General features: G+C 43.3%; 1 protein-coding gene across 1 annotated transcript in view; it reads right to left on the bottom strand.

The window, feature by feature from the left end:
• Positions 1-4,795, bottom strand: part of LOC102197267 (calcium/calmodulin-dependent protein kinase type II delta chain-like) — a 69,820-nt gene extending 65,025 nt beyond the window's left edge. Inside the window, exons 1-2 of the mRNA XM_013916024.1 lie at positions 4,468-4,795; positions 2,706-2,800 (exon numbers count right to left, since the gene is read on the bottom strand). Coding sequence (XP_013771478.1) covers positions 2,706-2,800; positions 4,468-4,529 — 157 coding nt within the window. The 5' untranslated portion in view covers positions 4,530-4,795. The remainder of the gene's footprint in view (positions 1-2,705; positions 2,801-4,467) is intronic.
• Between the last annotated feature and the right edge of the window lie 11,264 nt (positions 4,796-16,059).

Below are 16,059 nucleotides of genomic sequence, written 5' to 3'. Positions count from 1 at the left end.
TCTGACAGTACTGCACAAAGGTTACATGCATTGTTGTCATTGCACTACTCACGATCGTCATTAGAGACTACAAACACATTTACTGGTAATAGCTACCTGCTAACGTGTTAGCAAAACCTGGTAATGACTTTTCAAATTAACCGATGCACTCTGAGCCTCACAAGTGCCAGGTTGCTTAGGCCGGGGGGGTCTCCAGGTCTGGTGGCTACTCAAAGCTGCACAATCTCCAGTGTGAACATCAAAATTAAAAACTGTCCTCCTGCCTTGGCTGCTTCACCCTGCTGACGTGCTGGCAGCTCAGGGCCGACACTGCTGCCAGTGCGTTCCCAGCATTGTCTATCAGTTTAACCCTGTTTCATAATTACTGTTCATTATGATGTTACTGAAGTGTCCACACTGTGACAGCAGACTAGCATGCAGAACAGTCCCCACCACAGACGTGTAGATTCTCAGTGAGATCTATCAGAAAGCCTTCCAAGCTCAGCTGCAGCACTCTGCAACCACGTGTTCCTTCACTAGAACTTCTGCTGATGTGATGTTTGCAGACACAGAAGAACTCTCAGGTTTAGGACTTCTCCTCACAAAGCAGCCGTGGCATTGGTGGCACTCTGGCCTCTCCCTGAACGAGACCGTCAGGTCGGATCAGCACGCCACCGCATCTGCATGCGTTTGACTTTCAGAGCGTCTGTCCTCCGGCTGTGTGCCGACATCCTACAGTGCTGCAGGCCAGATTAAAGGGATTTCACAGTTTGAATGAAGAGATGTCATTGTGAATGTTGTGATTTATCAGAAGGTAACCAACCCACAAACCTGGAAACCAGAACGCGGTGCTTACACGTAAGCGAGCTGTGTTTGAGCAATGTGGTGATGTGGCCAAAAGACCACGACAGCAGCATCATATCGGCTTTCTTTGGGATTTCACTTATTCTGAAGGCGCAACCCAAAGGGCTCATCTGCATCTCTGCCTCAAGAGCTAGGATTATTTTCACCTCATGACACTGAGTGATGGAAAAGCAGGACGGATGTTTTTCTCCTCGTGAACAGCCCCATCAGATTTATATGCAATTCTTGTATAAACACTCCTCTGTCCAACTGACCTTCTTCTCCTCATTGAGCCTAAATAAGCCCGGCGTGGACTTATGACAAACTAGCTCAATATAACCGACATGAATGTGAGATGTCCATCTTTCATATTCATGTCCGTGTGTCTCAAAATGAACCGTTTACGGTGATATTTACATCGTTAGCATGTAGAATTTCTTAGCCTTCTCTCTCCTCTTATATTTAAAATGACCACACTACGGACAAGCGACTGTTGTTATGCGTTGTCGTTAGCAACAGCGAGCGCAACGGCTCGCTAGTTTATTTCCACATAAACCTTTCACAATAAAGCTGAAGATCCTGTTGAGATTTTTCAAAATAAACGGAATCAGGTGAAATAGTATTTACGGACGAGATGCTAAAAGAGCCGTCAGCGCGCCGCCCCGCAGCACGCCGCCCCGCAGCACGCCGCCCCGCAGCACGCCGCCCCGCACCGTGTAATGCATACAAAGAAAATCGCGGCCGTTCCAACTCCTCTACCACTCGACTGCAGCTACACGACGCCCAGCTGAAAACACTTCATGCAGGTCGAGCTGCCCGAGACTCACAGAAGTTACAGAAAACAAACGTTTTGTGATGAATATCGTTGTCAGCACGACAAACGTCTGACATCAGGGATGTGAGATCATCGTCGCTCAGCCCTCCCATATGGAAAAGAAATAGTAAAAACATGATCCACTCATGAAAGTGGCCACTTTCTCAGTACTTTCATATATTTTTTTAGTAAGTATACAAAACATACAAGTTTCATTATATAATTTTTCAAGGGATCTTATATCTGTTTTCACTCTTGTATGCTTTTCATACAAGACAGATACAAACTTTATAAGATTTATATCTTTTCCATATGGGCAGAGACAAACCATCTACTGTGCCTGCTCTCCCTTCTCATTGGTTATGATGTCCCCTCCAAGGCTTAAAATGAGTTCCTAATCTCTCAGCAGCTAAATGCGTCTTTTTCTTTTTCTTTCATTGTTGCAAGTCTCCCTTTTTAAAACCACATTTGCAAACCCTTTGCTTTCCACACAGCTGCTAGCTGCAGGGAAAGCCCCTGCTCCCCTCCTGAGAGGCTGCACTGCAGTCACTCTCCATCACCACGGCCCATCTATTCAAGCCCGTCTCCTTCAGTTTGTGCACCGTGCTTCTGCCGATCAGCGCTTGGACAGCAGCGGACGCCTGGGCTCCTGCTGCACGGACACTGATGAAGTTGTTTTTGTTCTGTTAGTAAGAAGATGAAAACTTTAAAGACAAAAGAGAAGCTTCTGGGTTGGACAGACACTATCACGTGAAGTTCACGAGGCAACGCTCTATAATCATGTTTTTAATGTGAAGCCCTCACAAATCACCGGCGCACACAGCAGAACGAGTCGTGAAAAGGCCACTGTGACGAAGCAATAACAAACACGGAAAATAAAAGTGAACTTGAAGCTGCAGGCAGTGAAACCCGAGCACATCTGGCAGAAATGGCAGAGGCATGAAAACCATAGAGCCAAAAAGAAAGAGGAAGCTGGTTTGAGGCGTGACGGGGCTAAAAAGAAGCGATTCCCTCTGAGTGAGCCACCGCTGCATGTTTGCAGTGAGAGGCTGAAGCAGCATGTACTCACCTCTAGCAGACAACTTCTTGGTGTTGATTATCTTTGCAGCATACTCCTGCCCCGTGGAGATCTTCATGCACCGCCTCACCACAGAGAAGGCCCCCCTACAGGACACAAAGAAGCAGGGATCAGCCTCTGCACAACCAGACTCCTCATAATGTGCAAAGACATTTAAAGTGTTTTCTGTTGCACTGTTACATCTGAAGTCCCGGTCGAGTCTCGGTGTCACGAGTCCAAAGTTTCCAGAGCCATTTTACAACACGCACCACTCGACGGTGCAACAAGTCAGAGGCTGTCTTACTCCCCACTCGTCCCTTTTCAGCGTGCAGAGTGATCGTTGTGAAGCAGCTTATTTTCAGCTTCTTGTTTCTGTTCCTAAACCAGCAGCAAGTGAAGTAAAGTGAGTGAAACATGCAACGAATGAGCAAGTGTGCAGCTGCCCGTGTCCACAGCTGCACACAGACAGACTTCTCTGGCTCTGCCTGAAGTCGCCACCTCGACATCGTTGGTGCACGTTAATCACGTTTAACGCGAGCGAGCGAGGCAGCGCTGCTTTTTCTGTGACCCTACAGCAGAAAGCCCGGGTTAGCACCCGGCGCTGTGACGGGCTTCACTGAGCCAGACGCCACAAACAAAGCTCGACTGTGCTGAACATCATTCGTAGTAAAACTCTGCATATGAAACTGTGCAAAGTCCTCATCCATGAAGAACTTTGTTGTAGCAAAGTGGAGAAAGGGTCTGCTTTTTACAAAGCTTGGAATCATTTGTCTTTGTTTCGTTTGCCTTCTCGCGCTTCTCCTCCTCTCTGTGCTGACGTTCACTGTCGCTCTTTTCAACCAATCGCTGCTCTAGCTACACACAGTGTATTTGGGAGGCCTGTACGCGACTGACAGCTGAACATACAGCTTAACCAGAAGAAGTTTAAGTGACTGCGGGTTGCAAACTAAACACAGGTGAGCATCAGGTGGATGTCAGGCAAGTATATGCACATCCTCTCAGAGCTCAGACTAAAGGTCGGGTCAGAGGTCATCAGCTGAAGCACAGGTGGAAGCATCAGCAGATCCCTGCACAGCAGCCACACCTGCTTCCTGCTCATGTAAACTGGACAAGGCTTCAAACAGGCCTTTCTAAGAAGCGCCTGGTCGTAGCAGCGGCAAAGCATCCAGTTTACATCATTCACACAACTTTGCATCCAGTGGTGCTTCAGTGAAGGCCCGCATTAACTCCAGTCTTTGTTCGCGTCAGAAGAACTAAGTGAAGCAATCATTTGAATGAACCACAGTGACGTGATGACCGTTCAGGCTGACCCCAGATCAGGCCGAGATCGACCACAGCTCCCCAAAGCCAGCTCGGGTTCAGGTGCATGAAGCGTCTGCACAGAGGGGCGGGGCTGTGGACAGAAACACGTCGTTGTTTACGAGTGACCCCACTGACCCCAACGAAACCAACTTCCTGCAGTTTTGACACACCGACTGGTTTTTGACAGAAGCTGTCCTCAGCCTGTTTTCTCCTCAGCACTTAAAACACGGAGCTATTTAACGCGCTCGGTACCGACGGGCGGGTTCATAAAGTCCCGAAACAGCCGCGTGGAGTCAAACACGGATCCTACAGTATGTGTGCGGCTGTTGGCCGACAGTAAGACTACAGGTACAGTGAAGTGCCCACAGCGCCGACTGCACCTTCAAGGTGGGGTCAGGCAGGCGGAGGTGGCTCCGTGGGCAGCGACTGAAAGCAGCAGTAACTTCAGAGACACAAAGAGTCACCAACTCACTTCCCCAGCTCCTCGTACAGCTGGTACTCGTCGGTAAACCTGGTGCAGGTTGTTGAAGCCATGCCGAGGTGATCGACTCGGGAACTGGAAGCTCGCTCGGTAAACTGTCTCCACGAGTCCCAAAGACCCACTTGTCGCGCCGGGGAAAGAAATGAGAGCGCAGCCGGGAGGTCCTGTGGGCGGAAGTCTCCGCGTGTCTGTCCCGGTCCCGCTCGCAAACCTCGGCTCAGTCCTGGACGTCGCGACCTTCTGCTGCGCTCGTCTCTGCCGCTTGGATTAGTTACCACAGTCAAGACGAGGCCACGCACACGGACACACTTCCGGTGGTGAAACCACAATAAAGCCAACTTCGGACCCGCGCTCTCACGTCCTCGTGTGACGTGGGTATTTTTGGCAAAATTAATAGCAAATATTTAATTTGAGGTTTGTCTGATATTTACGTCACACCAACTAATCCTAATCTCAGCCTGATTTTTCCCTCTTTTTTTTCTTAAACGAAGGTTCACGCGGTTCGTGATACATATTTGATCAAATAAATTTGATGTTTTTTCAATATTTCAATTATTCCAACTATTTCACGTCACGTTTGAGCACCACCGTTTTACTTCTTTTGCTTTGTTTTATTTTGTAGGAAACTAGCACAACTTCCGCTTTTTTCCGCGGGCCTGATGAAGCACAATTTCACCTCCGGGCTTCCTTATTGGGAATCCTGCACAAGGGCTCCCTCTACAGGCAGCAAGTCTGCCCTGCTGACATCCAGGCTGTTGGTCCGTAAAACACACGGTTCGCTTTCGTTTAACAGAACAAAACAACTATTTCTGATGGTAAATAAAAGCCACAAAAATCATATCTATCGGTTATAGGTTGGTTAATTCACCCGTATTTCCACTGAAGGGTCCCAACAACTGGTTCTGAAGGCAGGAATTAACTTTAGATAAATGGGAGATATTTGATAGGGTGGAGGAGCTGTGTTTCCACATGAAAACTGCACAAAGGTATGAAATAAAATATAGAGTGATGTACTAAAACATATCCAAAACACACAGTCTGCACTCCCATCACTTTCTTGCAGCAACCTTCTGCACCAGATGCAGACGAGACAACGTGAGTGAACGATTTCCAAGTACAGCGAGTCACAGCAATCTAATCATGAGGAGATTGTTGTGGTGCTAACAGTCTTTGTGTCACTGAGGGAAAGGATGGAGTTCATTAATGTTCTTAGCCTTTAAAAACCAGTTCAACACATGTAACATGTCCAACCTGAGTAGAAATGATACCAAGATTCAATCCACGGGCTTGAAATGATGCTTCTACTCACTGTGGTTTGTAAGGACCAAAAGGACTCTGTCTTTACTTTGAAAGAGTCACAGAGTTCCACTTCCACAGGCCAGCCAAGACTCCAGAGTTACAGTAAGCACATGAAAAGAAAGGTGCATTTGTCTGTTGTCAGTTTGGAAGTGTTAGCAGACTTTATGCTTACAGAAGATTTAAGCCAAACTGAGATAAATCAGTGGCCACCTAGTACAGGAAGAGAAGCTTCCTATCTGTACAGAAAGGCCTCTGAGGATAAGGTCTGTACTTTGGCAAATTGATCCTTGAGGTACTTTAAAGAGCTGAACTGGCACCATCTCCAGTCTAATCTGAAATCAGGAGGCCGTTAGAAAGACTGATGTAAATGTTTCTGTTGTGTTACAGCTGATTGGCTGTGTGGACACCGCTTTCTCGAGACATTTTTATTTAAGACTTGTCAAGGTTTGCACTGTTACGTGTACACAAAAGGAAAAGCCCTCGTTCTGTTATTTGCTTTATCTGCAGCAGCAGAGTGTTTCAGGTCAACACTGCCATGACTCACAGTCAACAGGATCAATAAGTCACCACCTTTGAAGTTCTTTTTGATACCACAAAGAGCCTTGGAAAGCCCTTCCCTACTGTTCGAACCAGCTGAAGGGACATGGAGCCACGTACAGGGGACTGAAGAGCCCTGTGGGGCCCAGAAGGTCAGCCTGCTGTTAGAACCAGCTTCCTGTTTTCAGACACTGATTTTATCTCTTGTGTGCAAAAGTCACTGAGTTCAGCCAAATATATTCAAAATGACTCAAGTTCAGGGGATACACATGCATCTTATGTATATAAAAGAAATATAAACGAATATAAGATAAGAAAATGAAATGTCGCGATTGAATACGGGTAAAACGTGCAGTGCCTTTGTTTCATACGCACATGGTGGAAAAAGCACGGCGGCGACGGAGGACGAGAAGAGCGAAAGCGGATCTTTGAATGAAACAGATGAGCCTGAACTGGTTTGTAAAAACGCTGCAGCTTCAGTGGTGTGGAACTGGTTTGGCTTTCGACCGTCGGATACACAACAAAGAACATTTTTTGCAGAACATGCAAGCGGGCCGTCGTTATTACCGTGTTTTTCAGACTATAAGGCGCTCTCAAGCCTTTCATTTCCCCCAATATCAACTGTGCGCCTTATGTATGAATTCTGGTTGTGTTTACTGACCTCGAACGGATTTTATGTGGAACAGACGCTCGAAAATCTGCCATAAAATGTTTTAGTAGGACTTCGGTAAGCTATGAAGCGGCTTGATTGTCGGAGCATGAATTATATCGTCAGTCACGTCGATATCAAAGATTTATCCTGATAAATGTTTTTGCCCATACCGCCCTGCCCGCCCAGATAGATAGAGTCATATTTGTATTCCTATGCTGAACTGATATCATACACAGATGCACACAATTGTCCAACTATGTTTTCATTTAATGTCACTTTCTCAGTTTTTCTCTGCCATATATGTGGACAGACAGACAGATTCATTAACCTTTATTTAACCAGGAAGAGCCATTGAGACTAAAAACCTCTGGCCAAGATAGGCAGCAGCAGCTGTCTCAGAAATGACTCAATTAAACACAGGCAGCAACAACACACATGCAAACATAAATGAAAAAATTAAATAAAATTCAGTAAAATTCAATAAAGTTCAAATAAAAATAAAAAATCAGTTAAAATAAATCAGTCTAACTGAAACAGTTGCATGTTATGGCCTCAAGGATTCGTAGTTTAGATTTAAAAGCACTTATTGAAATGAATTCAGGACGAAGAGAATACCGACCAGCATGTTTCATTGCAAGCAGGGAACATAGATAAGAAGGCAGCAACCCAAGTATCGCCTTAGATATAGACTGAGTTCCTCCGACTTACCAAAGCAGGCCGTCCTACCTGAGAGCATACGAGATACTGAGATTCACGGTTAGTGATGAACCTCAGAGAAGGATACACAGTATGAACCATTCAAAGACACTGAGCAGAAGCATTCATATATAGAATATCTGCATAATCCAGCACAGGCAAACATGCTGCAGCAACCAGCCGCTTCTTTGTATTAAAGGAGAAACACAACTTCTTTTGAAAATAAACTCAACTTCAGGTTTTTCACAAGATTCTCTACATGTGGTTTGAAGGTGAGTCGTCAATTAAGAGTCCCAGATATTTACAGGTGTGAACCAACTCTATCTGAACAGAAAGCATCGTCATCATCAGCTGGCTGCCTGACTTGCTGACTGGGCTGATTATCTCCTCTCGTTTCTAAGAATAGATCTTTTCATTGAGGAACAACTGCACGGCTACATGTTGTCAGACACACACACACACACACACACACACACACACACACACACACACACACACACACACACACACACACACACGCTGTCTATTTGCATCACCATGACGATGGGTTATTTTTAGGACTGACTCCAAAGCAGCGATCTCCTGCTCCGTGCTGCCCTCTAGTGTTAAGATGTGGTCCTCTTCCTCCCCTGGTTTAAGAGGTGGAAAAATAAAACAAAGATTCTACAGACTGCCATCATTTTGAGATTTAGCCTTACGTATTCTGACTTTTGACTATATTTCACAATGTTTATGGGTTTAAGCATGGATGGGAAGAAATAAACATATAGCAACAAGCACGCAGACGTAATCTACTGAACCCTATTAGATAAAGTCGAGAGCTTCAGGATTCCCTCATTAAGAGATGATGGGATTTGTGTCCAGCATTAATTTATCAATATTTTTGAGGAACAAAAGTATGACAAAATGCTAAAAATATCATTTGCTGACTAAACTGACAACGCGTTCAGCTGTCTCAAAGCCATGAGGATTTAGTTGATGAAATATTCCAGCAGAATCTAATTTTGTGGCTTTGGCAAAATGTAGTTTAAGCAGCACTGCAGCTCACTGTCACTGAGGGAAGCTTCATTTCAGTGCAGCTGCTGCCTGTTGCATGATTGCACAGTTGAAACTGAAATTTTTAACAGGTTCAACAACATTAGTATCTGAGTCTGAGTGTTATAAGCATGTTCATCCTCTAATATACAGAATAGTTTTTAGAATGATGTAACTTTTATGGCATTTTGATAGAAAAAGCTTGAAAGGTTAGATGACGTCCCCTTGCTAAAGAGCAAAGGCAGAGCGACACCACAACAAGGTACAGCTGAAGGTCTGTCAGCAGTGCAGGTATGGAGATGTATCCCCACAGAAGATGCAACACGTCTCATTATGTTGTTGATTTTAAGACTATTCTACGCTAGATTCGACACAGCAAACAACACGAGACCGGACAGTGTACGCATCATGGATGACACCAGTGCACGCACTGTCTGAGGAGGATGTGCGGAGACGCTTCAGACAGGTGAACGCAAGCAAAGCTACTGGTCTGGATGGGATCCCCGGCCGTGTCCTCAAGTTATGCACAGCTCAGCTGGCTGGAGTGTTTACACACATCTACAACCTTTCCCGCTCTGCAGCTGGATCCTTAGCTTCCTGTCTGACAGACGCCAAGTGGTCAGACTGGGCAGCATCACCTCATCTCCCATCACACTGAACACTGGTGCTCCACAGGGGTGTGTACTGAGCCCTCTCCTGTACTCACTCTACACCTACGACTGCACAGCCACTAACAACTCCAACATCATTGTGAAGTTTGCGGACGACACTACAGTGGTGGGTCTTATCACCAACGGTGATGAGACGGCTTACAGGGAGGAGGTCAGCGCCCTGACCCACTGGTGTCAAGACAACCATCTCACCTTCAACGTCGCAAAGACAAAGGAGTTGATAGTGGACTTCCGGAGGTGCAGAGAAGTACACACCCCCATCACCATCAACGGCGCTGCTGTTGAGTGAGCAGCTTCCGGTTCCTTGGAGTACATCTGGCTGAGGATCTTACGTGGTCAGTACACACAAACAAAACAGTGAAGAAGGCGCGACAGCGCCTCTTCTTCCTCAAGAGACTAAAGATTCGGCATGAGCCCCCACATCTGGATGCCTCCTGGTATGGCAACAGCACCGCTTGCAACCCCAAAGCTCTCCAGAGAGTGGTGCGGTGTGCGGAAAGGATAATTGGAGGTGAGCTTCCCTCCCTCCAGGACATCTACAGGAAGCGCTGCCTGAGGAAAGCAGGGATGGGTTTTTTTACAAGAAGTGTAGCTCATACATTGGAATAATTGTAGACTTTTTAAAACTTTATAAGTATGAAACTAAAGATTTTGAGTTCGTGCACATTGTGAAACAAGAATCTAAATATTTGTGTCACAAAGATTTCTATAAAACATGTTGTTTATGGGGATAATGTGGCAAATCTCTTGTGGGCCTAATAATGATGAGTGGTGATTGAAGAGAAAGCTTGAACCCAGGCTCTGGACATTTTCATGACAAGTGACAGCGCAGACATGTGCTAACGAGAGAACATGTTTTATCATCATGAAGTCATCATGAAGCATCGTTAAAGTATCACTTCAGTAACGCTGCTGGGAGAAAGAAGTGTTGACTCATGTTTTTAAAACCCTTCTGAGGCCCTGGGACCATTTTTGTACATTTTAGTTTTTCAGTTACAAGCCATTTGCACTTTGTTGAATGGAATATAGCCAAATTCTCTAAAAAAAAAGTTTGGTATAATTTCATTTCAAAATTCAAGTCTGACTTCCTTAAATTAGCTTCAGTGGCTAAGCTAACAATACACATCCTCTTAAGGCCCTAGTGGCCGTTTGCGGCCCCATTGACTTCCATTATAAACGCTATTTTTCACTGCAAAATAATTACCGTTAAAGTAATCATCATGTTTTCAGTTTCGGTTTCAGTTTGGACTAGGGGCCTTAGAATTGTAATTTTTTATTTGTCCACCAGGTGGCGCCCTTGTTTCACATTTGACGCCTGCTTGAAAATACACCTTTCCAGCAGGCTGCTCGAGACAGATCAGCGGGAAAGGCACACTCATTCCCGGCGTGCAGCAGCAGCTTGGCCGGCTGCTCGGGCGGGACCATTTTCTGCCCTTAGGGCTTTTAGAGGGTGCATTTTTTTTTTAATCAACAGAAAATTATATATTTGTTTTCACGTGGTATCGGACGTGTCTGCTGGAGACACGGAGACCCGATCAGTATGCCCCGGGGCTGCTCGAGACATACCCGCGGGAGAGGCACTCCTCCCGGGGTGCAGCAGCAGCTTGGTCGCCTGGGGACCATTTTCTGCTCCTGCAAAAAAAAATAAAAGTGCATCGAAATGAATGTTGGTGCCAATCTTTGGTCCATCTAAAGGCCTAATTATAATAACAATCAAATATTACTTCAAATGTTTTTTTTTTTTAAATATTTAGTTTTTTTGTTTTTTGGGGCTAAAAAACAGGGCGCTCATGTAATACAACTGGGATTTAAAGGGTTAAGACAACGAAAATATAATTAAAGCTTTGTATGAATATTTCAGGGAGAAGTAGTTTTAAAAGACTGACCAATTTAAAGTGGAAAAAAATATGAATATATAAAGTTTTTATAGCACTTTTTGGGGAATTGTCCTTAGGCATAAAGGTGGATGCATTTTTTTAAATGTGCTCCTGCAAAAAAAATAATGGCAGGTCAAAATGAATGTTGGTGCCAATCTTTGGACCATCTATAGGCCTAATTATAATAACAATCAAATATTACTTCAAATGTTTGTTTTTTGAAAATATTTAGTTTTTTTGTTTTTTGGGGCTAAAAAACAGGGCGCTCATGTAATAAACCTGGGATTTAAAGGGTTAAAACAACGAAAATACAATTAAAACGTTATATAAATATTTCAGGGAGAAGTAGTTTTAAAAGACTGACCAATTTAAAGTGGAAAAAAATATGAATATATAAAGTTTTTATAGCACTTTTTGGGGCGTGTACATTTTTGGTCCCTAGGGCCTTTAAAGGGTGCATTTTTTAGGGCCACACTTATAACACTGTCCGTGTTATGTGTATCCATTTATCATGTACGCTCCTTTGCTCTGTGGACTAAAAGGTTTCGTTGTATTCATGAAATAAACCAGAATTGCAATGACTGCATGTTTTACTGTTTTTCTGCTTTTGTTCACTCCAAGTTTGACAAAGCCCACAGCTCACAAACATCTGTAGGATTATAATATTATTTTATGCCATGTTAGACCCCTAATTAAAGATTGTGAATTATTATGTAGTTTTAGTTTGCATTAGTCTCCTGAATTAGAAGAAGCTGATAACTATTGCATTAGTTAAACTGATTTGCATTACATTAGACTGCTGACTTGTTGTGAATGAATGATATTGTTTTATGATGCATTATACTGCTGAGTTATAAGAAATACTGTTGGCAGAAAGTCATCGCCTTATTTGTCTGATTAGAAGAGAACATGCTGGAGTTTTCTGCCCCATCTCAGCAGGAGCAGATAAACAGGGAGCCAAGGTCGTAGCTTAGGCGCCGTGTGAGAGAAAGCATGTGAATGTTTAGGCTTTTTATGATAAGGTGGGGGCACCAGAGGCTATAAGAGTTTGAGCAATGCTCCACCATTTTGAGATCTGAGGCTGCCTGCATCAGTGTCCATCTCCCACGCGTGTGATCATTAAAATCATCGTTTGACTCAACCCGGCCGGACCAGTGTTGTTATTGTTGTTTTTCCTCTTGAATCCATCTCCAATATTTGAATCTGTAACAGATCACAGAGCAGTCTCAGTGTTTAGCTGCTTTTACCCTGAACACAATCAGCTGACTGAGAGAAACGCCTGTAGTCCTCACTTTGGTCATTGTGAATGTTGAAGGAGATTTGTTCCACCTTATACCAGTGTTTCCTGCACTTAATCCAACACTACTATGTTCTATTTAAATCCAGATTCCTTTTATAGTTTGCAGTGAAATTTGTTAAACCGTTGCTTATTGGGACAGAAGTACAAGTTGCTCTTTACTAATGTAACGATGTAAAAGAATGAATATGGTTTTGTTGTTGCTAAACGGGCTTTCCCTAAGCTTATCCGTTAGTAGCAATGAAGCTTTTGCTGTGGTAAGTTCTTCCTCAGTCCGCCCTGACTCAACATGAGTTTAAAACATATTTGAAAATCCTCATTGAGGTTAACATGACAGCATTAACAGCATGAACTGCCCATACAGTAGCATCTGAGTAGATTTCAGTCTTATGACCTTGTTTTGCAATTAATGGGTTAGACGGTAGGAAAAATGGACACGCTGAGCTAGCGGCTAACAGCTAGAGGAGACTGTCCAGTCTAATAATTTGAAACTTCTCTTGATAGTTGGGCGGGATCCTGTTGCTGGAAACCCATGGTTATTCATGTCCCATGTTATTGCAGGTATGTGTATTTGAAACATGTATTTGGTTGAGCTGCAGGCTAATTCTGTTTAAGAAATACTGCTTATTAAGTTTTGCCCAGTAGATGGCAGCATTGTTCCATTTACTATTGTACATGAAAGGAAATTTTGGCTTTGGTCTGGAAGTTTATTTATATTTATATGAATCTGCATTTAAGTGAATTAATTTCTCTTTCGTTACCTAAACCACAATGCAGTAATGTTTTTATTTTATTTTCCGTGATACGTTTTGTTGCGATTTTATTTTTCAATCAATATTTGTTTTTTATTTATTTTGAGAAAACTGAGAGTTCCACTATACGATCATTTGTTTATCCGTTAGTAGCAATGAAGCTTTTGCTGTGTTGGGTGGAATCCTGTTGCTGGAAACCCATGGTTACTCATGTCCCATGTTATTGCAGAGACCTACAAAAAGGGGAATAAACCACGCCTGAGCTCTACCCATCTCGAGTCCAGAGTTTTACTCATACAGCACCGGACATAGAGACTGAGGGGGGTTACACTAATACATTGTAGATAGGTTTATTGCTGAACGACACAGCTAGCAGTCTCACACACTCTTTAGGTCTTTGAAGTTTTGTGTGTAATGGTTTAAACTCTCACACCTCACCCTTTTCTCCCAGTATCACAACAGTCTGACCCCCAAAGTACGGCTCAGTAACAAGGACTCTGAAGCCAGAACACAAAGATACAGTTGGAAGATGAATGATTGCGTTTTTTATGATGCATAGTAAAACTACCCCCTCTTCTTCTTCTCTGTGTTGTTGTTCTTGTGTGTGTGTGTACCTTAGAAGTCAAAGTACACATTAGCCACACTTACAAAGAACATTTTGAATTTAATTTAGAGATTACAAGTTGTAAGCAGAAATCTTACGCTCAGCCAGAAACATGTTTCCCCACTTTCACGATGCTAAAGTGTCAAATCCACAACCCCAACAGATGGTTTGACACACGCTGGGTTCAAACACTCAAAAATCAACACAACAGCAGGTTCAAGAACGGCAAGTCCCCGTTTACCTACACAGCCTCACACACTATAGATTTTTAAAGTTGTGGTGTACAATGGTTTAGCCACAGATGTGACTTCTTATTTATAAGTGTCTACACAATAATAGGCACCGTGTGCTCTGTGACATAATCGTCTTCTGCATCCATTGGTTTGCATTTTAAACTCCCAGCCTATCAGGTTGTTATGAACGGTTTATATTTCTAACATTTTGTGATGTAAAAGTGAACCATGCGACTTTTTTATTTCCTGTATGATGGGATGACTTAAGACACGAGTTATTAAAACAAATATAAATGACAGTGTGACGGCCATGATACTTAATGCGGTTAAATATGTTAAGGATAATGTTTCTCAATATAAAATTGCAAAAAGCTTTTGGATAGGATACAACATCCTGTAAACAGTTTCCTCAGGACCTGCTGAACCTGCTGGTATTCAAGCTGAAGAAACTTAAACCTTTATTTTGTTGCTCTACAGATGAAAGAAAAATATGTTTAACAATTCAACAAGAGCAGCACCTTCAACACATGTACATTCAAATTTTGGAACAGGCTCAACATTGATGTTGTTCAATAGTTTTTATCCGTTTTTATCCATTTTATGTCATTTTATGGCTTTAATATTTCCAGCTGATAAGGAGACTTACGGCATTTCAAATGCTTTAAACATCCACTTTGTCTGTAACGACAGCATCAAACTACAGAGCATTGTTTTTACTAAAATTCAACATTTTTAGATGAAAATTTGGCTTCTCTCCCCCCCACACACACTGTAACACCCCCCTCAGTACCATGTGTTTGGATGATATTCTTGGAGATTCATTTTCTTATATTTATGTCTAATTAAACTGTTCCTGTGAACCTTAAATCATTTGCAACATGCTTACACAAATCACAGTTAATAATGAGTAGCAGAAGAGGCTCTGGTCAGGGGGAACAAGATGTCCTGACACTGGGTCTTAGAATCAGCAGAAGAATAATGGATAATAGTATCATCAAGGCTAAGCAGGGAGCTGCTTTACTTACTACAGGGAGCAGATACCAGACCAGGTCAGACACGGGTGCGAGGATTTGCAGGAGCCATCACTTCCTGTTGGAAGAAGATCGCCATAATAATCATTTGTTATTGTCACTCTGTAAAAACCTGTAAAGCCCTTCTCAGGGTGATCCATGGTGTGAGGCAGATGGATGTATCAGCATTGCCTTTTGCCAGCAGAGAAGCTGTGTTTTCCTTTGAGTTCACGTTCTCGCCTCCGTGAGTCTGTGGTTGGGTCCTTTTCCTGCCTGCACACAGCCGTTCAGTTATACTTATATGTGTTGCATAATGTGGTAATATACTCCAGACTGTGGTGTATAAAGAGGGACAGTGTTGATATGGGTAGCACTGTGGCCTCACAGCACTTCAAACCCTTGACGTGTCAGGTCAGGCATCCATAGAATAAAACCTGCACACATGCAGCTATGGCACATTCCTAAGTTAAACTGTGCTGAAAGATCTGATGAGTTCTTTAAGTCCCTATCTCAAAGCCAGCATGACTGCGATGGTGCCCTAAAGCATAGGTGTCAAACTCTGGCCCGCGGGCAAAATTTGGCCCGCAGCCTAATTACATTTGGCCCGCGAAGCCATACCAAATGACTATCAGAGCTGGCCTACTGGTATTATACAGCTAATATATATATTGTTTAGTATTAAGCTTTGCTTGTTCCATATTCAGTTTTTCAGCAAAGCTTGTTTGAGTCCATAAGAAAAGATTCATTCTTATATCTGGAGGAAGATTTTTTTTTCAATAAATATTAACGTTAGCCCGCAACTTTGTTCCAGTTTTGAATTTTGGCCCACTGTGTATTTGAGTTTGACACCCCTGCCCTAAAGCTTCCAGTAAACAGTCCCATTTAGATCACACTTCCCAAACTGAAAGTTCATGTTGATG

This window comes from Pundamilia nyererei, unplaced genomic scaffold, assembly GCF_000239375.1.
Source record: "Pundamilia nyererei isolate P.nyererei 1_Seehausen unplaced genomic scaffold, PunNye1.0 scaffold00433, whole genome shotgun sequence".
NCBI lineage: Eukaryota > Metazoa > Chordata > Actinopteri > Cichliformes > Cichlidae > Pundamilia > Pundamilia nyererei.
This window is presented reverse-complemented; position numbering and strand designations above follow the sequence as displayed.